Raw genomic sequence first — 27,856 nt, 5'->3', positions numbered from 1 at the left:
TCACTTGCCCGTCCACAGTTATGGAGCCCCAGACCTTGAAGAAGGAAGAATTAGAGCTCGTAGTTTCTAACGCCACCGCCAAAGAGTCGGGCACTGTGCCGGGAGAATCTGTCAGAGTCGACCCGTCCATCGAGAGATCCGTGCTTCGAAAGTTGGACTTCAAGTAAAACAGGGACCTGACCTATGTGACCAGTGCAGCCATCATTGACTCCCAAATTTAGACTTCTTCCCGTCCTTTCGTTAATGTACTTCTTCAACTCCCTCGATCGGAGTAATCTGGGGAACGCGAAGACTGATGGCATTGACGAAGACCTCAAGCTGGTTGGCAACCAATACAGTATTATCCTTGCCATTTTCAATGTTACCTTCTCCCTGTTTGATCTGCCCTCCAATCTGCTGCTGAAGAGGTTCAGCGGTAAAACCATGCTTCCTATAATGATGCTCGGCTGGTAGGCGGCGGCCTTTATCACTCAGGATGCTATTAGTATGGCCATTTTGACAATTCCATAGGGGCAGTGTTACACTTCTTCAATGCGCAGCGTTCAACTTTGCTGGCATACTCGTGTGTCGACTCTTCATGGGCATTTTCGAAGCGGGCTTCTTCGGTATGTATCGAATGGCCAGTGAGTGACAGAGACATGGCTAATGAAATACTCAGCTGGGGTGATCTTCTACCTCACACAGTTTTACAAAAGAAACGAAATCGCCTTCCGACTCTCGATATTTTACGGCATGGTTACGATTGCAGGTGAGCTTTAGATCCCGCGCTACGCAAAACACTACAACCTTCCAACTAACGGCCATTTCTTTGTATGAACGATAGGTGCATTCTCCGGCCTCGTTGCCTTTGGTGTCTTCCAGATCGAACAACACCTCCCCGGCTGGAAGTACCTGTTCCTGATCGAAGGGGGTGCAACCATGATCATCGCCACATTCGCTGCCTGGTGGCTCCCCCTCAGCGGCTCCAAGTGCCACTGGTTCAACGAAGCCGAATCCCAGGTGGCACAGATGCGCCTGCTGCAAGACGGGTCCGTCCGAACGACAGATCAGCTGTCCATTACTGAAGCCCTGGCTGCCCTGTTAGACTGGCGGGTCCTCGTCTGGGCCGTTAGCTGCTTTTGCTTCGGGGTCGCCCAAAGCTCGGTCAGCAATTTCCTCCCGCAGATGGTGGCTCTCCAAGCTACTCCGCCGTGAAAACCAATTTATATACGGTGGCTCCGTACTGCGTCGGGACCGTTGTTCTGTGGGTCATTGCCAAGTCCTCGGATCATTTTCGAGAGCGTTCTTTCCACCTGGCGGCCGCACTGGTCATCACGCTGGCTGGATATATCATTCTCGCTACTGTTGATGCAGATACCAATAAAGGGGTTGCCTATTTCGCGTGCTTCCTTCTTGCGGCCGGTGCTTTCGTGCCAAGTAGTATCTTCCATAGCTGGCATACCAACAATGTCACCGATGAGAGCCAGCGAGCAGCGACGGTGGGGTTCTTGGTGGGCTCCGCGAATTGTGCGGGCATTCCGTCAAGTCTTTCATTTAAGCCGGATACCGCACCGAGGTACATGCCTGCGTTAATTGTGAATTGTGTCTTTCTCTTGGTGGGTGCGTGTGTGGTGATAGGGCTAGGGACATGGTTCCGGCTGGATAATCGAAGAAGAGACAAGGAACAGGGTGTACGATTGACAGCCGGTGATGTTGCGACCCAGACTCTGGTAGGAGGATGGAAAGACCCCAATTGGAGGTGGACCCCTTGATCCTGGACACCTACCTCTTGGTGTCTAGCAGCAGGACTGCTGGATTCGCATTAGTCCTTCGGATTGGCCATCTCTGTGGCCCCGTTCTCACTCAGTAATAAGCATCTGAGACCACTCTGTAGGGTCTTTAGGGCATGGGACTTGAAAGTAAATTTTGTGGGATAGCGAACCCGTGGGTGGAGAGAATCATAGAGCAATTACTCGCCTGCTATGCGATAGCATGCTCACCTAGGCCGGGCTCTATATCATAAACGTATTCTTCTATCACGAGCGCGGATACGCACCCTCAGTGTGCGTTTGCTGTAGACGTTTTACCACTCTAATTGGCTTTTGTCTGGTACTGACAAAACGTAAAACATTTCAACCTGCGGAAGTGGCATCTTTCTATTTCTCTATTTCTATAATTAATACCAATAAACTTTAGGAACATATGCACGGGACGCTGAACTCCAAACCAATCCTCAACGATACTCCTTCATGGGGGACAATGGCTGGCTGGCCTCCTTGATCGCGTTCTTGAACTTAGCCGAGAACGGATTCGGATCCCTATCCTGGTTTAAACTCCCAAGCGTGTGATTGACATCCCGGTGGTTCGCCTCGTCAGCACGTACATACAACAACAGAGAACGGATAGATCGTTGGCCCTCGGGCATCTGCCAGTACTTGACTGCCATTGCAGGAGCCTCCATGTTGCTCCAAAGGGGTAGGTTTCCCCTGTCAAGCTCCTGGATTGCGTTGGTATATGTGATCACGGCTTCCTCCTCCAGGTACCCGACAAATCGGTGGCATATCCGGGGAGAAATCAGGTAGGCGAGAGAAAACCCCGTAAAGAAGACGGTCTGTGCTGCTAGGACCATGAAGTACATGGCAGGGCCTGGTTGGGATAGTTTGAGGAAGGTTAAAAGGTGCATCCTTTCATTATAGGCCTCTTCTAGGAGTGTCTCAATCCTATGCAGTTGCAGCGGAGATGTTAGGTATCAATCCTGGAGTGATGCTACAAATCGATTCGTATCAGGGCTCGCCGCAACTTACCATCCATAATCCCGCCTCATCCTCCTCAGGCTCTTTAGGTGTCGTAGCATAGCAGCTACCATCCCAGGAACTCCCGCAACGCTTTCTAGGAAAATGAATCTTGTAATCCATTTTTGTTCGGTCATTCGGAAGCGAGAGGAGTGTACGTCGCGTCGATGTGAATGACGATACCCTGTGACCAAGTCCATGCCCCATCGTAGAAAGCGGACCGTTCCCAGAGCCATTTTATCCGACCAGTCTTCGGCGTTGCGATGAGCCGTCTGAATAGATTGGAGTTGAGACGTCGTGTATCTGCATGCAGTGTAAGAAGGGGTGCCGCTCTCGAACTTATATTGAACTTGCTAGTGGAATTGATGGTATGCAACGAACGGGTTTAGACTTACACAGGGTGCGTCCATGATGACTTGGTAACGAGGGGAGACTGTGTACTCTGGGATCTTCTCCCAGACAGGCTTACTGTCCAGGGGGAGGCCCGTGTTCGATTATGCTTCCCAATCAATTGTGCCGAACTGCCAGCAACCAGACGGGTTCTGTAGGGGCAAGTGATATTTAAAAACAAAGACGTCATGGTTGGCTGGTGAGAAAGGGCACAGGGGATACGTAAGGTGGAAATGGTATGCGTTCAGAATAATCGCCAAGTTGAAGCCCAGTGATGTCCTTTTGTCTTATTTGAAAGTCCAGGATGCGGGATGCCCAGGTATTTATAAGCCATGGACTGGGCAACTAGGCCTAGATTTCGAGTCGAGCTTGGAGCTCAGGGAGCGCCCATCAGTGTGCTCACATAACACATGGAGAGCAATCGTCAGAATTGTAGTCTAGTCCTGGCGCTGGCTCCCCAGATTCTCGGCATAGCTCCCCTGATTGACGCATCCCCCCGGGAGAACCAAGCAGTGAGTCACTCACTGGGTGACGTTGAGGGCATGTTGAGGATTGCCGTTGCAGCTCAACGAGGATTTCCCGGAAGCATGAACTGCGATCCTAGCCAGTTAGAGGCTATCAACGGGATAGGAGACTAGAATCTTGTCGTTAACTTCCTGATCCATTCCTATGTTCTCCCGTCTACCGCGTACCCCGGGTCCTGCACCACGCAGGATGTGCTGTACACGGCAGCCTCGATCATGTTCGCAACTTAAGGTTATGATGACAATGCAGATCTCAGACTTACCATGCGCTCAATTCATGATTTGATCCTGCAAAAACCTAATCCAGCGTGTTGGATCGTCTACAATTCGTCGGCCATTTCTCGGCTTGTCATGCCGAGCAAACACCGAAGGTCTGGCAACCGGGCGTCCCTTCACTAGATGGTCCATGGTGTATCCATGACTCTAAAGGAGCTTCACATCATGATAGCCCCACTGTATCAAAGGACGAGCACGGCAGAACATAGCGGGTGCCAGGATGGTTGCCATGTTGTATGTTCGCCTCGTTCTGGCAGGGTGGACATTTGGTTGAGCTAAGCAACACGTGATGTGTCACGTGGTCTCTTGTCTTGTTCGTCCGTTGCGGATTCATGGTTGCGATTGGAAACGTCTCACCCATCGAATTCCCGACTGATCGCATTTCCATAATCCCTCCCTCTGCTACACACTTCGCGCTCTGCGAACTCCAGAGTTCCCGCGACTTCCAGTCTACGAGCCCCACCCCATTCGTGCGCCAGCGCTTCCAGTCCACCATTCACACACACGAGCCACGAATGGGACAAATAGACACAACGCGGGAAACGACGAGATGATGCCGCCGAGCAAACAGTTGGAATGTTCTTCTTCGCCGCGCTGGGGACAAGTCATCATGACTGCTCAGGGTAAAGGTGGTGATCCTTGGACCCGGGCTACCCGGTCGCACGGCGATGGTGCGAACCCGCAAGCATGCTGCTCCTCGATGGCCTCGATGACCCGCAAGGGGGCGCTCCTGAGTTCCCGCGCCCCGTAGTCCAGTGCTCTCTGTCGCATGACGGCAGTTGGGAATTGCTCTCCAGGGGCATGTTGATTGTCTCGATTTATTGACCCCCGGCATTCGCACCGGCCCCAACATCCCCTGATTGAACATCATGGGCGCCCTCCAATCCCACCGGACACACCACGCTCTGCGCATCATGACAAGCAGCCATGAGGAGACCATTTGCCTTGCACTGCTGCTATTGGCTTCCTCAGAGCAAGAATGCGCGCCATGGTAACCCTGGAACATATCTGGGAGTTACGCACGAGTAAATTCCCAGAAGGATTCCCGGACACGCATTACAAACGGTTGCTTTTGAGGCTCCCGAGAATTGTGAAGGCTGCCTTGGAGCTTCGCCTACTCGTAGGTCATTCCAGCCCAGATGCACTGTAGGAGTAGAGATATCGAACTATTGCCCGTGAGCATTGGACGTGTCGCGATAGATTGCTTCACCGTAGTTGGACCACGAGTTGTTCGGACGTGTATTCTTTTGGCGGTACGCAGGACTGGGTTTTGGCATTCCTAATCTACTCATATATCATCGACTGTATCACATAAATCATCACATCGCCATGGAAGACCTCGGTCTGAGAGGATACCGACGTCGCTGGCGTTCTGTCATGCATGCATCCCTTTGGAGACACAGGCTGACTGCGGTTCCACTGGACTTCTCGGACAACACAACCCGCGAAGCTGCCAGGTCTGTGCTTCTGGGAATTTGCATAAGCTCTAATTTCACGACGGCACAGGCTGTCACAGCAACTGTGGTACAGACAAGCACCAGAGAATGCTCCGCTCGGTGCAACTGGACCCTCTGTATCAAGTTCATTGGCGAGCCCTGTGCTAAGAGACGTGTGCTCCACAGGGAACGGAACGCAGTGCTGAAGAATGGCTCGGTTAATATTCGGTACTGCTCATCCTACGGCTGGACTCTGGAGTTCAAAACAGGCCGCGCTAAACCCCCCCTGTCTTCCAGACTGCGAGGAGATTCTGATTCGAGGATAATCCGACGACGCGGTCGAGAGACACGATAGGATGTCGAAAGCGTGTGGGTCAGTACGGAGGAAGGTCCGTAGGAGGCTGCGGCACTGGTCCACCGCGAATAGATTAAATCCCAGGCTTAGGCTGCGGGTGCCAACTGCCGCCTGCTGGAATTATGCCGAAGATCCATGTTGTCCGAAGTCTTCTACCGGAAACGTCTCCGCGGTCCAGTCCCCAACTGGTGGAGAATGTAAAACAATGTCGCTCAAGCATGGTTATTAAGGGGATGCGCTGTCGCAGAATCAGACAAGAATCGGGAATGTCGACGTCCGGCGTATAAAGAGGTCTGTCCCTGTCCGGTTGGTCGTCCTTCGTTTTCCCAGCAACTCGGGCTGAACTTCCTACCAGCACACCCTCGAACACACTGCCACTGCCATGTATTCTCGCAACCAGGTTCTGGCGGCTCTTGCCACTGTCGGCATCACGTCGGTGAACGCCGCCATGGGTCCCGCGCTGAGCACGGGCCCTGTCGCATCCAACTCTTTTATCCGCGAAGCTACTTCGACCCTTGTCCTGCCAAAGGGACCCAGTGGAGGGTCTACCGACGCCATCACCTCCCTTTGGGTGGGCATGGGCACCTCGAACGGCGACTTGATCCAGTCCATTGCCGACAACTGGCAGCAGAGTGACTGGACCATGTATGCCTACACTCTCATGAAGACCAGCGGTGCGTATTCGCAGAATCCCGGTGGTGCTGATGCCGGCTAACGCCCTGAGCAGACACCACCCAGATGCCACTGTATGGTGAGGGCCAAGCAAATGGCAATGAGGGGGACAAGGTGACGATGCACTGTAAGGAAACATGGCACCCTCTCTTACACCCTATGTGCGTAACACTAATCGTGTGCAGACAAATTCGACGATGCCAGTGGCAACTACACACAGACACTCCAGATCAACGGCAAGACGGTCTCGACTCTCTCCACGAGTGATGGACAGGCTCAGGGCTGGGGCAGCTCCGTTGAGTGCGCCGAGAACAACTGCGGCACTGTGGGCGCTCACTGTAAGTGAAAAATCATTCCCAGGTAGAGCTGAGGAGACTAACGGATACATTAGCCTGGACCGACACCAAGATCATTCTTGACGTTGCCGATGCCAACTACATCAACACTCTGGGCAAGGGGGAGGGTGTCACTGGAGGAGACATGACCACCAGCGATGGCGGCAAGACCTGGACTATTAGCACCTTTGGCATTCCTGAGCACACCTTCTCTGACTGAACTGCCCTCTGAACGGGCTCCTGTATAGTAATAGTCTCCAACTCAGAGGATGTGAAGACCAATGACCGAGCCTGATCGTAGTGCAGGAAAGTCCGATGTGAGCCTGGCTGGAGGAACTGAGAAAGGAATGTGAGGAATGAACTTGAACCCCCGTGCCTGTAGCTGCACGGATGGCGTTGAGGTGACACATTCCCTCGAAACCCTAATAATATTGGTTCGTATTTGGCTCCAGGGTCGGAAATTACACGCCCACTGCACGACCCCAACCTCCCGTTGAAGATGGGAGATGACTGTAGGTTGTAGAACAGCTTATACTCTTCTGCAGAAATATCATTACCAGGAATAGCACGGTTCTACCGCGCCGCGCGATACTTGTGAACCACTTTGAAATCTGTGACCTCGACGTGCTAAACTCAGAGAGAGAGCGCAACCGCTAGTACATCTTGTGGTGATTAGAGACGGTATCCTAGGAAAACAAGCCAGATGCAGAGCGAACGATTGAATGAGATGATAGCGAGGAATATTTATCTTGGAGACAGTGCCCATGCAAATCATCCAGATTGATGCCGTGGGGGTAGCAGTGTGCCGTCTCCAGTGTGTGTACGAAGGACTGGGTGGTTTATATGTCAGGAGCGGTGCGGATTCCATATCGAATCAGTAACATGTAAAGTATTCCCACTATGGCATGTTCGCCACATCTACAGACTTGGGCGGTATGGTAATACAGATCTGAGACATATAGGTAGGTTACGCAAGATGGAAAGACAATCATGATACATTTATTGATATACTACAGATTGTATGGTGGATATATCACCGACAACCCAAGACACTATAGACAATTACGCCTGGGTGATCAGAGCAGGCTTCCAGGTATTCCAGAACTTGCTGGACGAGGCAAGCAGACTGGAAATTATTCCCTTGATTTCCTCCTCATGGTCGCAATCAGGGGCATCCTCGCTAGGCCCAGATTCAAGTTCCTCTGCCTGTTCCCAGCTGGGTTTGTTACTCGGCCAGTTCGGAGTGGCGGACAGCTTCACCTTGACCATCTGAGCCACACTGGGAGTGCCCTCACCATTCAAGGCGAACAACATGTACCACCCAGGAAGGATGACACCGGCTTCCGCGGGCAAGTCAGCGGTGTACTTGTTTCCACCGGCATCCGTGGTCTTGAGGGGAATCCGACGCTGATCGGTGTTGACGGTATGCGTCGTGGTTCCCACCCGGACTAAGGATGCCGACTCGATTTCCGAGTCGGTCTCGAAGGCGACCTGCCCGCCCACGGTCAGCACGTTCCCGTTCATCATTCTGGTGATCTCCGGGCGCACAGCTGGCGTGCCGTCGGCCGCGAAGAGGTAGGGGGGTCTGAAGATCTCGGCGTCGTAGTGGTTGGCAGAGCAGTTACCACAGAGACCGCCACCACCATTGAGTACGGTAGCGTCGGGCAGCAGCATCGAAATACTGTGGTACACGCGCTTGATGTTGTTGCGGCCCAGCTCAACGAACGTGTCCGTCTTCGGGTCGTAGAGTTCGGGCGTGTAGGTGATGTTTCCTTCGTGGAAGGGCTGGCCCCAGGTCTGGCCACCAGCAATGAAGACCGTGCCATCCGGAAGCACCACCGAGGTGTGGAACACACGCGGGTGATGCATTCCGCCCTCACCTCGACCGTTGGGGCCTTTACCTGCTACCTTCACGACGGGACGTTGATAGGGCTCGCCGAGTGTGATGAGATGGGCGTTCTTGGAACCCAACGAGCCATCGTAATGACGTTGCCCACCAAAGGTGACGATTTTGCCCTGAGTCGCATCGTACATGACCGCACTGCCCGACATGGCGTCGCGGTCTCGTCCACGGAGTCCTGCGCTGTGCACGGAACCTCTGACGCTCCGCCGGCCTCTGCGGTCGGTGTTTTCGTCGTCGACATCGTACCAATGCATCTCCTTACTCGGACCGGCCTGGAAGACACTCGCCTTCTTCCAGCCAAAGAGCCAGGCGTGGTTATCCGCCCGCCATTGGCCCTTCCGGTCGTCAGTCATCATCGGTTCCACCTCAGCCCCCGGGCGTACCTCCCACCGGGCCTTGCCATCAGGCAAGGGATAGTAGACCTCGCCGTTCTTGGCAATCTTGTCGCCACCACTCCAAGACCCTCCGATCACAAAGATGCGACCGTCGGAGAGGGTGGTCGACGACTGATATCCGCGGGGAATCGCCATGCTCGGGCCGGTCACCCATGCGGTGCCATTGTAGATACTGGTGCGACCGGAGTCGGCACCACCGCTGACGACGATGTTGCCGTCGATATCCATGGAGGTGCCGGGGCAGAACATGTCGTGGTGGGTTTCGGAGACGGTGCTCTGGGTGATCACGCCGTCACGGTTCATGGTGCTGGTCAGCGTCTTACCACCGGGCGAGGCGAAGAACTGGTCGTCTGCCCAGGCCGACCACATGATGAGGTCGCCGTGTTGCTCGACCGCGGAGGAGACAGGCACGATCGGGAGATCGATCGTGGGCCCCCAGACACCCTTGCTGGGATTGTCTTCCGGGTAGGTCTCCCCGTCGTATGCGTAAACGCTCAGGTTGACGATCGAGATCTGCCCGTGCGCCTCCTGCGCCTTACTGGGCAGGGCTGCGGTATCCGAGACCAGCTTGACATATCGCGCCCGTTTAGGGTTAAAGGCGGACATCTTGGGACTCTTGTTGGATCCCCAGGTCCCGTATGCGACTTGGACCCACGTCTGATTGTCCTGAGAGAGATAGATGCGGTGTTCGCCAATCTGGCCCTCGCGACTCGTCTTCTCCAAGTGAGGCAACATGGTTAGACCGGAGACATAGTGCTCTTTGCGGAGATCGACGACGATCTCCGAAGTCTCTCCGGGACTGGGGTTGCTCCGCCAGTATCGGTCGTCGCGATCATCGATGGCATAATCGCAGGCATAGCCTTTATGCTGACTGGAGCATTTGACCGCCCAGTTTTCCTCTGGGTTCTCCGGGTTCGATTTGGCGATGAGCTTTGAATCCGCCGGGGGAGACTGGTACTTAATTCCGCCCGTCACCGATTTGGCAATCTCGATACACTCGGCGGCCGAGGATTCATAGGAAAATTCGGCTGGTTTGAAGGCGTCCACAGCAGCGGCGCCCACGAGGAGCCCCGATGCCCACTGCCACTTCATTCTTGCAGAAAGTCCGGTGAGACTGGTCGTGAAGAATACGACGAAGGAAGAACACACCAGGAGATATAAATAACAAGCCGGATAGGAAGGTTCACCACGAACCGCGATCCTGAATATCCGTGGCTGCCGTGCCAGTGGGGACGCAGCTCGCCACAAAATACCAGGTCGCCTAGGGATCGCCTGTGGGTCCGGGCTGCAATTGGCAAGGCAATCGACTGTTCTTTCAGCTCGTCATGGCTGGTTGGCACCGGGAATCCTTCCCTGTTGGACGTGGGCACATCGTCTGGTATCTTTCGTGGCAGCTTCTGCAGCGTTGATCTTCAGCCGCACCACCACACACATCCCTGACTTGGAGTCTGAGAATGTGACGATGAACACATTGGGGCCCGTGTTTCATGGAATGGGTACGTGATCCACTGGCCTCGCTACGGATCTTCATGCCGAAAGCAGAACCACTGGGGCGCACCGTGAGGTTGGAAAGCACACACAGTCGCATTGGTGCGGATGCTTGGGATCCTACGTCAGTCGGCAAACCTGCTTCCGCGGCGGTGGTTTTGTGATGGTTGAGCGCATCCGATCAGCACCGCCGATCATGGTTCTATTTCACATTGGATATGGAGCTATGACTGCTGGGCAGTGGGCAGAGTGGGCAGCTGGTGCACACTATCGACGACTCAAGTGGATCTCCTCCGCCCCACCGTGCGGGCGGATCGGTCCCTTGGTTAGGGTTCCATTCCATGTAACCTCGCTCTGTTTCTGTTGGAACCCTCGTTGTCGCCATTGAGATGTATGGTCCCTACTGGTGGTGGTATGCAAGGAGGTGAGATTTCCAGATAACAACCGAGCAGGGCCCATGGCCGGGTCTGAGAACGGTGTCCGGAGGACCTCTGGATCGTCGACGCGTCTCCACTGCCCCCACAGTTCAGCTGAAGAAATGCCGCAGTCGAGGATGCCGATCCCACCCAGGATGGCCCGGACGAGTACTAATGTCTGCAACGTGATTAGTGTGATCGAGACGTCGGGAGCAGCTCGATCGGCGGAAGAATCTTCGCTTCGCCCTGGATTGGACCTTATCGTCTCAGCAGGAAGCCAGAGTGGATCAACCTGCCGCGCAGACAACAGATGAGACACCCAATGAACCGGAAACGCCAACCCCCTATCTGGGTGGAAGGTCCACAAATGACGGTGCATTGATTACCTATCGCTTTGGCCGATGATCTACTCCATGGTCGTGGTGGTCATTTGCAATGGAGCGGTGGTGAGGACCTCAGAGAGGGGGAGAGAGGGGCTGAGCTGAGCTGACCCTGATGATGCATTCTGCCCTCTCATGGCGTATCTTAGGCTGAAATCCGAAAAGCTGTGAATCTCATTGGTAGTGAACGGCGTGGTCTTCGTTTTGTCGGAGAGCAGACTTAAAAAGGTCTTCCTCCCCCCAGGCATTCGGAGGCCTTCGCAGACCCCGTTGACTTCAGCTGTCCTTCACAATCCGAGATCAACATGACGATCAACAAGCAGAGGCGAGCGGTCGATACCGACAATATCCAAGGCAGCATTTGGCCTCGCCTCCCCAAAAACAATGAATCCTACCTCTTCTTCCGGATTACCAACAAGGAACGGTTCCGACAACACCTACGAGGCGTCCTGGACCGAGGGCTAATCACGACCGGGACGGAATGCGAGAACTACTTGAAGAACATTGGCGAGTTTGAAGAAGCCTGTGCGTATTCGCGCCGTGCTGTTCCCGAACAGGAACGGCTGCCCTTTACGGCGATTAACATTGCATTCACGAATATGGGATTGCTCAAGGTTGGTCCCTCTCCATAATCCCCTGAGGCCCAGAGCCGTACGTGCGCTAACATCGGGGCGATCTTCCCAGGTGGAACATCCGGACGTCGAGGTGAATTATGCGATGGCCCTCGAGGATGATCCCGATGAGTATTGCCGAGATCGGCTCAACGAGGGTCTGTTTGAGAAGGGCATGTTCGACGACCTGGTCTACGAGTTTGCTGATAACCCAGCCACGATGGACCCTGATTTCAGGGCTCCTCCCGGGAATGAAACCAAGACCGGTCTCGACCGTTGGAAGTGGCGAGTGGATGGTGTGTTCATTGTCGCGGCCCAGAGCGCGAAAGCCCTGCGGCGCAAGATTGCGGATCTGGAAGGGGCCTTCCATGTGGGTGAGCCGGACGAGGTCAGTATGAAGGTCGCTTTCCGAAGGGACGGTAATGTTCGTCCGGGGGCGAACCGTGGCAAAGAGCAGTATGGCTTCCCTTCGTTTCTGTCCCATTCATGCAACCGGGAAGAGTGTTAACCTTGGTGCTCTAGCTTCGGTTACGAGGATCACATCTCCCAGCCCAAGATTGAAGGCTTGGATGAACCCCCGGCCGAGGGGGAACCTCAGGCCTGTCCTCCTGGGTATGTCAGGCTGGTGATTTGTCGGTCATGCAATGGTTACTGACGGATCCTAGCTACATCTTCCTCGGGCATGAGGGCGATCCAGACCGGAGAAGAAACCCCAAATGGGCGAAGGAGGGTAGTTACCTGGTGTTCCGGCAGCTCGACCAAAAGGTGCCTGAATTTGAGACTTTCCTCGAACAGAAGGCCAAGGAAATTCCAGGGACCAACTACGCCGGAGAGAATGGTCCCGAGAAGCTGGGTGCTCATATGATGGGTCGATGGAAGAGCGGTGCGTCTATGATCGTGAGATCATATCCCATCCGTCGGGACGACAGCTAATGCAGGAGACAGGAGCGCCCGTCGCCAAAGCCGTCGACCAGGACGATCCCAAGTTAGCGTTTGACAACACATTTGACTTTAGACCCAAGAAGAGCATCAAGGGTTGTCCGTTTGCGGCGCACGTCCGCAAGATGCGCCCGAGAGCCGATAAGAAGAAAGACCACGGCACCGAAGACGATGGGGACGATCCACGATATGCCACACTTCCAAAGCCTGGTGGCAACGAGGCTTTTGATCTCGGACAAATGGAGGACGCTAGTGTCATCCTTCGTCGCGGTATCACCTTTGGCCCGGAACTGACGGAGGAAGAAAAGCGCCTGAAGAAGACCATTGAACACCGTGGCATCTACTTTACGTGCTACCAGAGTCTCATTCGGGATGGGTTCAACTTCCTCGTCACACGTAGGTTTGACCACATCCACTGCCTCCTCTCGCATCCCCCGCAAAGATGCTAACTCGTCCATACAGGTTGGGGCAGTAACGCCAAATTCCCGGAGCACAAGGACAAGGCCCATGTGGACGGTCCGGGGATGGACCCGTTTATTCGCCAGAGACTCCGTGAGGATCATCCCGAAGATCACATCAGTTTGTACAATGGAACCGATGCGACGAAGACGGTTAAGGTCGACCTTGGGCTTCCCTGGGTGGATGCCAGAGGTGGTGAATACTTCTTCACCCCTTCTCTCCGGGCTTTGAGGGAACACTTCTCAGCCGACACGGTAAGCGCACAAGGGGAGGACGAACGTCCCGTGCAAGACCAGCTCCCGGAAGACCCGGTGGTAAGGGATCTACGCGAGAAGGTCGAGGAGTTGGAGCAGAAGAACCGGGTGCTTCAGACCATAGTCCAAGACCGCGTCGACGATATCGGGACCTTAGAAGACCAGTTGAAGAAGCAGCGAGAATTGCATCGGCAGGATCTGGAGGAGATCAAGAAAGGCACTCTCGTGGGGTATGCCGGGCTGATCCGGCTGGACTTTTTAAACAAGTTGGATGACGACGATTTACGGGAGTTGAAACACCAGATCATCCGTGCGCTGGGCCAGTTGGCCGGCGATGTGGACTGGAAGGAGTGGCAACGGATCATTGGCGATCTCAACACCCGATACGGCTTCCAGTTAAACTACGGCCATGGGGGGTATTATGAGGGAGAACACTGGAGAAAGTGGAAAGAGATCCAGTACTCGACCAGCGCCTCCGACTACGATCGCACCGTGGCCTTCCGCAACCGCATGGGCCAGTGGTGCAACAATACCAAGTGGAATGCGGCCGGTGGAGATGCCGCTGGATCTGCCTTGATGTGGATCACTTTTGTCATCCAGCTGCACGATGTGTTGCGGGTGTACCGGCCAGAGATCTTCTAGGATGTTGGGTAGCTAGTGTCCCTACCAGAGAGTATAGTAGTTTACGGTCTGAATGATCAATTCTCGTTCGAAGATGTGTTCCCCGTGCTCGTTCGAAGAAGGGGCGAGGCACGGAGTAGCGACATTTGTACGGAGTATGGTAGAGTATGGTAGAATATTATCGTTCTCGTCCTACTAATGGTGGAGGACAATCGGGGAGCATTGGCCATGTCACCGATTATAGCCCACGGGCTCGACTCGTGCCATCTATTCCTCTTTCAACTCCTTCAACTATCCCAACGTGGACAGAGAACAGCGTGTAGATGGGTTGTGCAGTACCTTAGGGCTTCTACTTCCGGGTCAATATATATATATCTTGTACGTCCGCCCAACTGCGGCATGCCATGCCAGACGCAACAACCATTCTTCCGAATGTTGCAGATACCGAGGTTATCGATCTGGTGCTGACGGTGGAGACTGTTTCAGCGCATCGTGCCAACCAGACAGATGCACCTTACGAACTAAATTGGCAACTCGTAAGGCCGACTGCGTGAGGAGATTCAGTGCCGTAATACCCCGACAGGCGGCCTTCTGGGAATTTGACTGGGCGAGTATAACTCCACCACGACGATATATCCGCTCGCACTCTCATTCCCCACCGTCATTCTTCACTCGTCGTAGTTGTGATTTTTGAGCTGTCTTTTCCGGTCTCAGTGCTGTCAGTCACTGTCAGATCCAAGTTCCTCCGGGTCGACCCCGTTGTCATTGCCAAGAGGACTCTCGTATCCCTTGGCCGCGGAAGGTGGACACGGCCTTAGCCAGGGAAACCAAGATTGCCCGCGCAGCCGCTGGCTGAACGACGTGACGGACAGGACATATCACGATGATTGGTCTCAAAGAATTATCCGTGTTTGTGCATATTATTGGTGCAGGACTAGTGCTTCAATTGAGCTTTCCTGCTCTGCGACAGGTCGCAGCAGGTGCCTTCACGCTGGTGAGCGGCACACGTTATGGCGGCCACGCACCCACGGAGAAGGATGGAAGACCCAAGATCCCACCGACCAAGCGAATCTGGTATCTGCTGATATGCATGGCGTGTGGTTGGTTTATCGCCTTCCTGCGCGTTGTTTTTCCAGCGCACAACGGGTTCATACTGGAACGCTGGCTACAGTGTCTGGCTTGGGTGAGTCAAGAAAGATGTTCGTAGTGGCATATACTGACAGCTATCAGACGGCCATGCTGATGCATTACACCACGCTTGTGACTGAGTCAGTCCACCGTGAGAGATATTCGATTGGATTACGAGGATGCCTCAGCTGCGTCGTAGTAGCATTGCTCTCCGTGGTGGAGCGGCAAACGGGGGAGGAATTAGAAAAACCCACGAAGGCTCTGCTTGTCATGGTGCAGATCAACCAATGTATCGTGGGGATATCGGTCTTGATCAGTCTGTCGTTGCCACGACGCTCCCGGATATTCCGGGATGGAAAGGCAATTGATGGAGAAGGTTCATCTTCTGTTCTGGGGCGTCTTTCTTTCTCCTGGGTCAGCGAGTTGGTCGCACTAGCTGAGACCCGACGTCGAGTTACTGTGGAGGACCTGCCGGAGCTGGATGATCGGACACGAGCAAAGGTTCTGATGGAAGAATTTACTCAGGCCGCCTCCACAGATGCATTACGTCGTAGTCATGAACAATCCTTGCTGAGGCTATTGCTCCGTTCGCACGGCAAGTGTCTACGCAATCAAATTATTCTCTCTATCCCGCTGGCCGTGGTCGCGTTTACGCCGCAGTTCGCCTTGTGGATGATGCTGCAATTGCTGGAAGAACAGTCCGCGAGGCAGTCAGAGACTGCGTCGTTGGTATGGTGGGCATTGGTTTGTGGCCTCACGATTGGCTTCTCCGCGTGGCTCGAGAACTGGCTCTTGTGGCTGGCGATGAATAAGATCACGGTTCCCATGACGCAGCAAGTGACGGCGATTCTCTACAACAAAGTCATCAGTCATCGTCCACGGGCTGAAGAGGGTCTTAACGAGCAAAGCGTCACAAACCTGATCTCCATGGACACACAACGCATTGCCGGCGTGGCAGGATTTCTCTACTCCAACGTCCTACAGGCAATGAAGCTCATGGTCGCCAGCACCATGCTGGCACATTTGTTGGGATGGCAAAGCTTAGTGGGGGGATTGTCCACCCTGCTCTTCATTCTGCCGTTGCACCGGACGTTTTTGCAGAGGTACGGTGCAGCAGAGCACAGCTTGACCGGTCTTCGGGATAGCAAAATGGCTGCACTGACAGAGGCCCTCCAATGTATCCGACAGGTCAAGATCGCGGCACTGGAACAGAAATGGGAGGGTAAAATCAACCAGCTTCTGGATCGAGGACAGCAGGAGCACCGCACAGCCTTCCACTGGTACTTGATGAATTTGGCTTGCCATCTTGTAGGACCGGTTCTAGTCTCGGCAACCGCGATAGGGATATACACGTGGATACATGGCAGCCTGACCCCCTCGGTGGCGTTTCCTGCGCTGTCCCTGTTGGGATACATTCAGTTCATCCTGGGGCTCATTCCGGACCTTTGGTCTGGCATTGTTGGTGCCAGGATCAGCTTAAGGAGGATCGGCAGGTTTCTGGCAACGGAGTACCTCCCGTCAACCATGGTTCCGGGAGAACGGATAGAATTTCACAACGCCACTATATGCTATGACAGCTCCCAACAAGCTCAGCCCTCAGGAACCTTGCACGATGTAACGGCCAGCTTCCCACCAAACGAGTTAAGTATCGTGACGGGCGCCACGGGAGTGGGGAAGAGCCTGTTGCTACGGACGATTCTGGGTGAATGCCGCATACAGTCTGGGACCTTGCGATGTCCGGTACCAGCGTCATACGATGAGATATACGGAGAGACCGCCACTGCACGCGAGACGTGGGTAATCGACCATGCTGTAGCATTTGTGCCCCAATTTCCGTGGAACGAAGCTGCCACAATACGGGAAAATATTCTCTTCGGCCTGCCTCTCGCGCCAGAGAGGTATAAATCGGTGCTGTATGCTTGCGCGTTGACCAAGGATCTAGAGCATCTGGAGCGTGGCGATCTGACTGATATCGGCCCAGACGGCTGTAAGCTCAGTGGAGGACAAAAAACGCGTGTTGCACTTGCTCGAGCCTTGTACTCTCGAGCGGGCATCCTGCTTCTGGATGATATTTTCAGTGCGGTGGATATTCACACCGCGCGGCATATTTTGCTCCATGCCTTGACGGGGAAACTCGCTGCAGGTCGAACGCGAATCTTGGTGACGCACCACGTTCAGCTCTGTGCCCTGAAGGCCAAGTACATTGTATCTCTCGATAATGAGACTGTTACATTCGCAGGAACACCATCTCATTTACTGGATGACAGCCTCGAGGAGAAGAGAGATCCACCAGATAATGAACATGGCCATGAGATACATACGTCCCACCCGATACCCGTGCCACATTCAAATACCCCATCAGCTTCCGGGGAGCGCACAAGGGCTGCTTATATGCAGGATGGCCGTCCACCACAGAACCTCGTTCAACGGGACATATTAAAACACTACATTCAGACCAGCGGTGGGTGGAGGCCGTGGGCTGTCGTAGCAGGGTGCTATATTACCTATAATGGTCTTCTCCTTGCCTTGGTATACACTTCTACTCCTCTGCTATTGATCCTGTTGTGATTTATACTCCATTAACTAATACTGTGAACTTAGTACTCCTGGGTACGCCTGTGGACCGAAAGCGGATCTACGACCGTGCCAGACCCTCGCAGAATGGGATCTTACACGCTTGGCTATATCATTATTGCATGTGCCGCATGTATCGTGGGAACATTGCGATCTTACTTCGTGTTTGATGTGTCACTCCACGCCGCCACGAGGCTCTTCCACCAAACGCTGCATGCCATTCTAGGAGCACAGCTTCAGTGGCTAGAGTCGGTCCCGAGAGGAACCCTGGTTAACCTGTTCGCTTCAGACTTTTATCTCATTGACTCACGACTGGGGTTTGATCTCATCGGCTTGTTCAGTGCTGCCATGGACTGTGTGGGTGTGGTCATGGGTGCGGTATTGGTGTGTCCGACGCTGACAATCATCGCTGCGATGCTTCTTTGCGCAGTGATCTGGTATACTAAGCGATACGTCGTTGCGGTCTGTGAAATTAAACAGCTCGAGGCAACCACCAGGGGGACGGTATATGAGCATTTTGACATGTCCTCACAAGGGCTCAGCACAATCCATGCATTTTGCCGGCGGGAAGACTATACGACCGTCATGCATGCCAAGATTGACCAACAGGCAAAGACGTCCTGGTATTTATATCTGCTGAACCGATGGCTGACGTGTCGCATCAATGTGTTGGGCACGCTCTTCTCCTTATGCACTCTTTTCTTCGTGGTTACAAGCGATTCAATCACGGGCTCTTTCGCCGGCTTCGCCCTGGTTTTTACCAACCATCTGTGCCATGCGCTGGTCATGTTAAGTCGGACGTATGCGACCGCAGAGATGGATTTCAGTGCCGTGGAGCGAGCGATGGAGTATACGGAGGTGCCCACCGAGAATAGTGGAGGCGAAGATGCTCCTGACGGGTGGCCGACGCAGGGGAGGTTGTCTGTCAGAAGTCTGACCGTAGCCTACTCGCCCGAGCTGTCGCCAGTGCTTCACAATATTACGTTTACCGTGGAACCCGGACAACGCCTTGGAGTCGTTGGACGGACCGGAGCAGGGAAATCCTCGCTGGCCCTGGCACTCCTCCGGTGCCTCGAGGCACGCGAGGGGGCCATTTTGATTGATGGGATCGATATAAGCACGGTGAAGTTGCAGCATCTGCGCCGAAGACTCGCGATGATCCCACAGAATCCCATTCTGTTCACCGGCACCGTCCGATCCAACCTGGACCCGTTTGACCAATATTCCGATCGCTGGCTCATTCAGGCGCTTCAGCGTGTCTCCTGGGACCGTCCGGAGGCACTTCACACCCCCGTGTCCGAAGGAGGCTCTAACCTATCTTGTGGTGAACGCCAGCTGCTCTGCCTTGCGAGGGCAATGCTGTCCGACCCAGCGGTGCTAGTGATGGACGAAGCCACCTCTGCCATGGATCACGGCACAGATCAGTTGATCCAACGCTCTATTCGCTCGCAGATCGGAGAAATGAACCCGACACTGATTGTAATCGCACACCGTTTGCAAACTATCGCCGACTTTGATCGCGTGCTTGTGCTCCATGAAGGAAAGGCAGTGGAATTCGGATCTCCCCAGGACTTGATGCGGTCCCGACACGGCCTGTTCCGACAGTTGGTGGACGACGATGTGGACAAAGAGAATCTTTATAGCCAGATGAATATTGCCGGCAGCTACAAGCCATAGTACAAGCATGACCATTATTGATATCTACTTATCGTACTGCCTCTCTATGTCAGCGTATTGGAAGGGTCTCGGCGGGATCGACGTGTGTTGAGCTCCTGTTCGGGCGGCTTGCTGCGTAGGCCTAGCACCCAGCCCATGGACCGAGAGAACCATCACTCGGATCGGAGCAGTGGCAATCAGATGCGACGAGGGAGGAATGGGTCGGGCAAATGCGGAGGTCCAGAGACAATCTCCACTCTGCAGCATGAGGAGTGGAGAGCCAATACGAGAAAGATCATCCTTTCGGGAATCAATCACCGAGGACGTGTCTCCTGCATAAGTGTTGACGATAAGCGCGAGAACCCCGCGCGAGAGATGGCGGGGTATCTTGCTCGCCTCTTGTAGTTGCAACGGGCTCCCAGATAGCCTGGTCCCCAGGGCTGATATCGGGTGGCTGAGTCTTGTGTAAAGTTAAGACTTCTGGATAGAGGACCAGGCGCGGAACCCAGCATCCGAGCGATGCGTATCATGGCCAATCCTCGTGCGCGGAATATTCTTCACACATGTCAGGATGCAGATCCTGGAGGAAACCAAGCAAGCTAAGGGATTCGCCAAGAAAATGACGAATGGAGCCAGTCCATGTGGGATACGCTGAGGGACTTCGCCCGTTTATCTAGCTGTCCACCGCAGGGTCCCTCAACTCTCTATCAAGCGTTGCCTGTCGCATCACATATCCTCGTGTATCATGGCGATGACACCACAAACGTCGGACTCCTCCCTCTCGGGGGGGCCCATTCGATCCATCCAGGAGCCGATCGCAGTCGTCAGCATGGCATGTCGACTACCCGGACACAGCGATTCCCCTCAGAAGCTATGGGATTTCCTGGTCAACGGAGGTGTGGCAGACACCAAGGTCCCAGAGACACGATTCAACCTGGACGCGTTCTATGATGGGTCGGATCGACCGAAAACAATGCGCTCTCCTGGCGCCATGTTCATGGAATCCGTCGACCCAGCGAAGTTTGATGCATCATTCTTTAACATCTCCGCACAGGAGGCAACGGCCATGGACCCTCAACAACGGATCATCCTTGAGGTTATCTATGAAGCATTGGAGAATGCCGGCCTTCCATTGGAGTCGCTAGCGGGCCAAAGGTATGGCTGCTTCGTCGGAGGCCACCCTGGAGGTATAGAAATATCGTCTCTTCTCTCGGATCGCAACGATATGCTGATACTCAGCTAGACTATTGGGATGTGTTCGCACGGGATCCAGACTCGAGACCAGTCAATGCCGGCATTGGTGGCTCCGGCACAATGTTGAGCAATCGCGTTAGTCACTTCCTGGGCATCACAGGCCCTAGGTACGTTGTTGACGTGCACCCGATTGTCCGAGTACAAGAATGCTCATAAGGAGACAGTATGTCCCTTGATACTGCATGCTCCAGCTCCCTGGTGGCGCTCGACATGGCATGCAAATTCCTTCAAACCGGGGAGATTGACGGAGCCGTCATCGCGGCATCCAACCTGGTCCTCCAGTAAGCCATACTCGCATCACCACATTCCGAGAGAGATATGCTGATACAATATAGCCCCGAATATGGCTGTGACAGTAAGTACAACAGAAACGGTGCCAGATTCAGCGACTGATGACTTGGTGCAGCTGGGCCGATCAGAAACACCCATTCGCCAACAGGACGCTGCCACACGTTCGACGCCAAGGCAGACGGATATATCAAGGCCGAAGGAATCAATGCCGTGATCTTGAAACGGCTTGATGATGCCGTACAGGCCGGCGACCCAATCCGAGCGGTCATTCGAGGCACCGCAAATAACCATAGTGGTCGCACCCCTGGTATTGCATCTCCCAGCGCCGATGCCCAGGCCGCCGCGGTACGCACTGCGTATGAGAATGCCAACATCACGGACTTTTCTCTCACGTCGTACCTCGAATGCCATGGAACGGGCACATTGGCTGGAGACCCGGTGGAGGTGGCGGGCGTCTCCTCGGTCTTTGCAGGGTCCCGGGCGCATGATAGACCACTGCACATTGGATCGGTATGGAGGTTGCATCTTGTCGTAACAGGCACTAATGGGCGCTTTAGATCAAAAGTAATATCGGGCACTCGGAGACCGCAGCGGGTTTGTCCGGCTTGATGAAAGCGATCATGATCTTGGAAACCGGCCTCATTCCGGGCAATCCGACTTTCGAAACGCCGAATCCCAACAGTAAGTAACATGGAATGCGCGAGGCTTTCTGGGAGAGGGTGCTAAAACCAGACAGTCGACTTCAGCGGGCTGAAGGTGAAGGTTAGTCGAAGTGTCATCCCGTTCCCCGAGGACGTCCCGTTTCGACGTGTAGGGGTGAACAACTTTGGATTTGGTGGCAGCAACTCTCACGCCATCTTGGAAGAGCCCCGAGTGGTTCATTTGGATTACTGCCCAGCTCACAAAACATCCTACGCATCTCCTAGTCCAGACTCTGCCGTCGTGGAAGAGGCTGCGAAGCAACCATATATTCTATGCTTCTCGGCAAACAACCAGAGCTCTCTCAAACGTTATATTGAAGAGTTCTCGCAGCATTGCGCCAGCCCAAGCGTACAGCTCAATGCCCAAGATGTGGCCTACACACTCGGCGTACGCCGAAGCAAGCATTTCCACAGAGGTTACCTCATTACCGACAACGTCAAACATCTCGATCCCACAAAGGTGGTCTACGGGAAGAAGAGTGTCAATGCGGTAGAAGTAGGGTTTGTTTTTACCGGTCAAGGAGCACAATGGCCGCAGATGGGCCTAGAGCTACTGGCCTCATTTCCTGTGGCAAGGAGGTGTGTGGAGAAACTGGATACTGTCTTGCAGCGTCTGCCGAACAGGCCGACATGGTCCTTATATGACGAATTGACCGGGCCATGTAGCCCTGATCATATCCGCAACCCGGAGCTGAGCCAGCCCTTGGTCACTGCATTGCAGATAGCAATGGTCGAACTCTTCCGAAGTTGGGGGATCTCGCCGACCAGTGTTCTTGGTCATTCCTCGGGTGAGATTGCGGCTGCGTACGCGGCTGGCTATCTGAGCGATGCTGAAGCGATCGTTGTCGCATACCATCGCGGCATGGCTTCTCAGAAGGGGCAGCCCAACGACACTCTACCTCTTGGGATGCTTGCGGTGGGGTTGGGTGCAGAGCAGGTCGCGCCTTACCTCGATGGGTTGGAAGGTGTTCAGATTGCGTGTTACAATAGCCCTGCAAGCGTGACCTTATCTGGGCTTTCCTCGGTGCTCGAGCAAGTGAAAGCCAGACTCACGGAGGGTGGAGTGTTTGCTCGAATGCTCCAAGTAGACCTGGCCTACCATTCCACATATATGGAGACCATTGGTGAAATGTATGAGCATCTGCTCAACCGGGACCTCCCATCAATCGCTCAGCAATCCCCACTATCAGGCGACGTGACAATGTTTTCCTCAGTCACGGGATCCCAACAAATGGTGCGTCCGGGCATTGAATACTGGAAGAAAAACATGATCTCTCCTGTTCGCTTCGAGGATGCGGCTCGTGCTATGTTGGGTGGCAAGTCGTCGGCCACTTTGCTGGTGGAAATTGGGCCTCATGGTGCGCTCAAAGGACCTATCACACAGATTCAAAGGGGCCTCGAGGGGGCAGCATCCAAGATTCCGTATCTTTCAGCATTGAATCGAGGCTCCGACTCAATTCATAACACACTCGCAGTGGCCGGCCAGCTGTTTCTCGCGGGTGCTCCCATCGACCTTGAGAGGGTCATTGCAGACAGCAAAGGAACCCGTCCCATGGTGATCGTAGACCTGCCGAACTACTGTTGGGACCATTCTACACCGTACTGGTTCGAGACGCAGGCCAGCAAGGACTGGAGATTTCGACCATTTGTGCATCATGACTTGCTGGGGAGTAAAGTCCTCGGCACCTCGTGGCTCCATCCCACATTCAAGAAGACCATGGATCTCAGTATTCTCCCGTGGTTGAAGGATCACCTAATCGGGACCGACGTTGTATTTCCGGCATCAGGATACATCGCAATGGCGGTCGAGGCAATGTACCAGACCGGCTGTATGCGTACACCAAGCGGTCCATTCCCCCTCTCCAACGAGCTCGGTTACCAATTGCGGAATGTCCGATTTAATGCAGCGCTTGTTTTGGATGAAGACGTCGAGAGCGAGATCTATCTTACAATGAACCCATTCCCGGGAAGCAATGAGAACTGGTTTGAGTTCTCGATCTCCTCTCACCGGGAGGGTGCCATTACAAAACATGCAGCTGGATTGATCCGCCTTCAAGAGCCTGTCCTGGACCCGGCTGATGCGGCAGATATTGCGCCATTCGAGCATGCGTCTCCCGGCCACTTGTGGACCAAGGCGTGCGCCGAGCTGGGATATCACTATGGGCCCGCATTCCACCTGTTGGAGAAAGTGGAATCGCGTACTGGGCAGCGACGGGCTCGCTCGTTGATCACACTAGCCGACCCTCCTTCAGCCCATGATCCTCAGTCTTTGTATCCCGTGCATCCGGCTGCGTTGGATGGTGTATTCCGAGCCGTTGTACCTGCAGCCATCGCTGGAGACCGCAGCAGAATGGCTGAAACCCTAATTCCCGCCATGGTTGATGATTTCATAATCAACCCTACCCATCGACCACGCGCGGGCATCGCGGTTGCGTCCAGCTATTACTCTGGCCGCGGGAGAGAAGATACAGAGAAGAGTTATCTTGGAAGTACTTCCGTATATGATCCAACGAGTGGCGCGCTACTGGTTCGAATGACCGGGTTATCGAGCCATCGGATTGATCTAGGCATTGATCCGGTCAATCGGCATACCCTCACCCAGGATGTTCTGAAGCCAGATATTTCCACGCTGAACGAGGAGGCTATCCAGCAACTTGGACGAGTACACGCGAATCTCACACCCGTCATTCTTCGTTTGATGATTCATAAAAGGCCCTCCCTGAAGGTGCTTGAGATTGATTTGGGAACTCGCGAACCCGGTAGCCGGTGGCTTGAATCACTGGAGCCAGGCGCTGACTTGCAGTGCCAATACCGTTATGTGGCCCGCGATGCCACAAATCTTTCTGGCGTGGAATCAAAGTATCGCGATCAAGCTAATGCCTCCTTTCAGCTTCTGGATCTCGAATGTAGCCACTTGGGTGTGGGGAATCAGGAAAGCTTTGACTTGATAATACTGAAGGCCGTCTCGCCGTTGCCTCCACGGTCAGTAGCCATCGCAGGGGCCGTGAAAAACCTACTCTCGCTTGATGGCTATATACTGGCAACCGATTACGCAGAGGCGAGTCTTAAGCTTCACTCGGACTCCTCGTTGGTCCACGTGCTTGAGAATATGACATTCGCAAGGGTGCTTTCCATTCCATCTGAACCATGGGCAACCTATTTATGCACACCACTAGTAGTTGCAGACCGCGCCCCTCCAGCAGCAAAGCAGCTACATGTCATCTCTATGGAAGAGAATACCGTCTTTCCCCCTATAGCTGAACAATGCTTGACAAAGGCAGGGTGGCAAATCACCAAGCATCAATATCTGACCGCAAATGTCCCAGCCGGTGCGCCTGTCCTTATTCTGGATGAGTTGTACTCGCCCCTCCTCGTACACATTAATGAGGCACAGTGGCTGTGCCTTCGTCACCTTATCACGAACGGCTGTAAGCTTCTCTGGGTGACTCGAGGCGCCCAAATTTCTTCGTCCGAGCCGGGGAGTGCCTTAGCTGCTGGGCTTTTCCGCTCAATCCGATCCGAGGATCCCGCGGCAGGACTAATGACATTGGATATACAAAGTCAAGATGCGTCAGCAGCATTGGTTTATCTTCCTCTGCTTCTTGAGCAACTTGAGGTGCGACAAGCTGGCTTGGTGCCCGATAGTGAATATGTCGAGAAAGACGGTATCCTACACATCCATCGGGTCGTACCCTACCAAGCTCTCAACCATGAAAATAAATCGTGGAGGGAGGGATTTGTGCAGGCATCATTGTCTCCTGATGGTGCCATCACACGTCTAGTAGCCGAGGATATCGGTACTCTGGAAGGCCTACGGTTCGTCCAAACGCCGGACGACACCCTCCCCGACGATCATGTTGAAATTGAGATCCAGGCCGCTGGCCTAAATTTCAAAGACGTTGCTGTTACGATGGGCATAGTACCCGAGAATGAGCATCTACTCGGTCTGGAAGGGTCGGGCATCATTCGTCGGGTTGGATCAAACATTAAGGACAAAACTATCGTTGGGGCTCCTGTCGTCTTCATGGAGAAGGGAGCCTTCGCCAACCGTATCCAGGTCCCACTAGATTTCACACATGCTATCCCAAAGACGATGTCCTTCAGCGAGGCAGCTACCATTCCAGTCGCCTTCTGCACGGCGCTCTACTCCCTGTTTGATATGGCAGACCTGCAACCCGGACAGTCGGTCCTTATTCATTCTGCATCGGGAGGGGTCGGTATTGCCTGTATTCAATTAGCTCAGTATGTCGGAGCTGAGATCTACGTGACTGTTGGTAGTGATGCAAAACGTCGCTTCCTACATGACACATACAAGATCCCGTACGAACGCATGTTCTCATCCAGATCGTCCAAGTTTGCTGCTGAGATCATGAGGGCCACCGATGGGAAGGGAATCGATGTGATCGTCAACTCGATCACGGGAGACTTGCTCGATGCAACATGGAGACTATGTGCCGCGGGTGGAACTCTGGTTGAACTTGGCAAGAGAGACATGGTGGAACGTAACACTCTATCCATGGAGCCTTTCGACCGGGGCTGTTCCTTCCGTGCTGTTGATCTCTCACATCCAAGACTATTACGGAAATTGCCTAGGTATGTTCACTTGATTTGCATTGGGGTTTGATATACTTACGCTATCATCAGTATCCTTCGCCGTGTCTTTGATCTTGCAATCAAAGGTCATGTTCACCCTATCAATCCGATTACAACGTTCCCGATCACGCAGGCCACGGAGGCCTTTTCTTATATGCGTAGTGGAAAGCACATTGGGAAGGTGGTGATCGACGGGATGGCTACCACGGAAGGACTGTCAGCACCGGTACGCCCTCTACGCCAGGATATAACGTTCAATGCCGGATCTGCCTATCTCATTGTAGGCGGTCTCAAAGGCCTGTGTGGTAGCTTAGCCTTGCACCTGGCCCAGCGAGGCGCCCGCCATTTAGTGGTGATGTCCCGTAGCGGATGTGCAGATTCTCGCTCGCAAGCGGTCATTTCCAATTGTGACTCTCTTGGATGCAAAGTATATGACTGCCGCGGGGATGTGTCGCGCATCTCCGACGTGCGACAGGCTTTCCTACAAGCCCCTGTTCCCATCAAGGGTGTTGTACAGGGTGTGATGCTCTTGCGTGACCGACCCTATGAGCTGATGACGATCAACGAGTTTCACGAATCCATTACGGGCAAGGTCCAAGGCACATGGAACCTGCACAATGTCTCCATCGAAAGCGGCCGTGAACTAGATTTCTTTCTCCTCCTTTCCAGCATCTCGAGTGTAGTGGGAAGCCCAGGCCAAGCAAACTATGCCGCTGCCAACAGCTTCCTCGACTCCTTCGCCGGTTATCGACGCTCCATGGGACTTGCCGCCCAGACGATTAACCTGGGTGTGGTGGAAGATGTTGGGGTCGTGGCTGAATCAGAGGACCTCACTCGGCGCCTTGAAGCATCCAAGGAACTGACTGGCATCCCTGAACGTGTGCTCCATTGTATGGTGGACTGTTCACTCCGGCAGCAGTTCCTTCAGTATACCTGCCCGCCGAATTCGGGGCTCTCGGAGTTCCCAACCCGGCTCATAACTGGGCTCGCAGTGCCTCAAGACCCAACTCAATCTGGGCTGCGATCTGATCCTCGCTTCCGCGGACTTTTTGTCGGGAACTCCAACTCCCAGGCCAACGCAGGAAAGCCGACCGACGAGCTCGGGGCCGCACTCCAATCGTTCCACGCCATGATTCGCGCTGGTGCAGCGGCCGATGAACTGCACGAACCGTGTCTGAGCATCCTCGCCACTCGGCTGGCGCGGATGTTGCGCTATAATGAAAACCAACAGATTGAGCCTGGGCAACCGCTCTCGGTCTATGGGCTGGACTCTCTCTCCATGGTCGAACTGCGCAATTGGATCAAGGCGCAGATGGGGGCTGAAGTGACGACGTTTGATGTCCTTAACGCCAATAGTTTGATCATGTTGGCACAACGGGTTGTGAATAAGTTACGCCGTGAATAAACAGTGCCAGGGTATTTCCTGGACTACGT

The 27,856-nt window shown here is 54.0% G+C and overlaps 7 protein-coding genes across 7 annotated transcripts; 5 read left to right on the top strand and 2 right to left on the bottom strand.

Moving 5' to 3' along the window:
* Window positions 1-20: 20 nt before the first annotated feature.
* ABOM_008007 (allantoate permease) lies at window positions 21-1,751 on the top strand (the record flags this gene model as incomplete). The annotated part of the gene is made up of 6 exons (XM_022535136.1): window positions 21-163; window positions 222-449; window positions 511-605; window positions 659-748; window positions 824-1,098; window positions 1,149-1,751. 6 exons carry the CDS (start codon window positions 21-23, stop codon window positions 1,749-1,751), a joined length of 1,434 nt encoding a protein of 477 aa, XP_022387708.1.
* A 461-nt stretch (window positions 1,752-2,212) lies between these two features.
* On the bottom strand, window positions 2,213-3,007 carry ABOM_008006 (alternative oxidase; the record flags this gene model as incomplete). The annotated part of the gene is made up of 2 exons (XM_022535135.1): window positions 2,213-2,699; window positions 2,784-3,007. 2 exons carry the CDS (start codon window positions 3,005-3,007, stop codon window positions 2,213-2,215), a joined length of 711 nt encoding a protein of 236 aa, XP_022387676.1.
* A 2,746-nt stretch (window positions 3,008-5,753) lies between these two features.
* ABOM_008005 (uncharacterized protein) lies at window positions 5,754-6,979 on the top strand (the record flags this gene model as incomplete). The annotated part of the gene is made up of 5 exons (XM_022535134.1): window positions 5,754-5,774; window positions 6,108-6,426; window positions 6,480-6,551; window positions 6,610-6,762; window positions 6,816-6,979. 5 exons carry the CDS (start codon window positions 5,754-5,756, stop codon window positions 6,977-6,979), a joined length of 729 nt encoding a protein of 242 aa, XP_022387709.1.
* An 842-nt stretch (window positions 6,980-7,821) lies between these two features.
* Window positions 7,822-10,149, bottom strand: ABOM_008004 (galactose oxidase; the record flags this gene model as incomplete). The annotated part of the gene is made up of 1 exon (XM_022535133.1): window positions 7,822-10,149. The coding sequence occupies one exon, from the start codon at window positions 10,147-10,149 to the stop codon at window positions 7,822-7,824; it is 2,328 nt and encodes a 775-aa protein (XP_022387677.1).
* A 1,497-nt stretch (window positions 10,150-11,646) lies between these two features.
* Window positions 11,647-14,246, top strand: ABOM_008003 (uncharacterized protein; the record flags this gene model as incomplete). Its single annotated transcript, XM_022535132.1, has 6 exons — window positions 11,647-11,955; window positions 12,026-12,408; window positions 12,475-12,564; window positions 12,618-12,835; window positions 12,898-13,287; window positions 13,354-14,246. 6 exons carry the CDS (start codon window positions 11,647-11,649, stop codon window positions 14,244-14,246), a joined length of 2,283 nt encoding a protein of 760 aa, XP_022387678.1.
* Window positions 14,247-15,108: 862 nt separating this feature from the next.
* ABOM_008002 (ABC bile acid transporter) lies at window positions 15,109-19,604 on the top strand (the record flags this gene model as incomplete). The annotated part of the gene is made up of 3 exons (XM_022535131.1): window positions 15,109-15,408; window positions 15,456-17,882; window positions 17,955-19,604. The coding sequence occupies 3 exons, from the start codon at window positions 15,109-15,111 to the stop codon at window positions 19,602-19,604; spliced, it is 4,377 nt and encodes a 1,458-aa protein (XP_022387710.1).
* Window positions 19,605-20,328: 724 nt separating this feature from the next.
* On the top strand, window positions 20,329-27,827 carry ABOM_008001 (type I polyketide synthase; the record flags this gene model as incomplete). The annotated part of the gene is made up of 8 exons (XM_022535130.1): window positions 20,329-20,770; window positions 20,827-20,944; window positions 21,002-21,118; window positions 21,173-21,192; window positions 21,244-21,638; window positions 21,686-21,809; window positions 21,865-26,422; window positions 26,474-27,827. 8 exons carry the CDS (start codon window positions 20,329-20,331, stop codon window positions 27,825-27,827), a joined length of 7,128 nt encoding a protein of 2,375 aa, XP_022387711.1.
* Window positions 27,828-27,856: the final 29 nt, after the last annotated feature.

The sequence above is a fragment of the Aspergillus bombycis genome (assembly GCF_001792695.1).
Source record: "Aspergillus bombycis strain NRRL26010 chromosome Unknown contig00062, whole genome shotgun sequence".
Lineage (NCBI taxonomy): Eukaryota > Fungi > Ascomycota > Eurotiomycetes > Eurotiales > Aspergillaceae > Aspergillus > Aspergillus bombycis.
The sequence above is the reverse complement of the archived record's forward strand: the minus strand, read 5'-3'. Positions and strand labels throughout refer to the sequence as shown.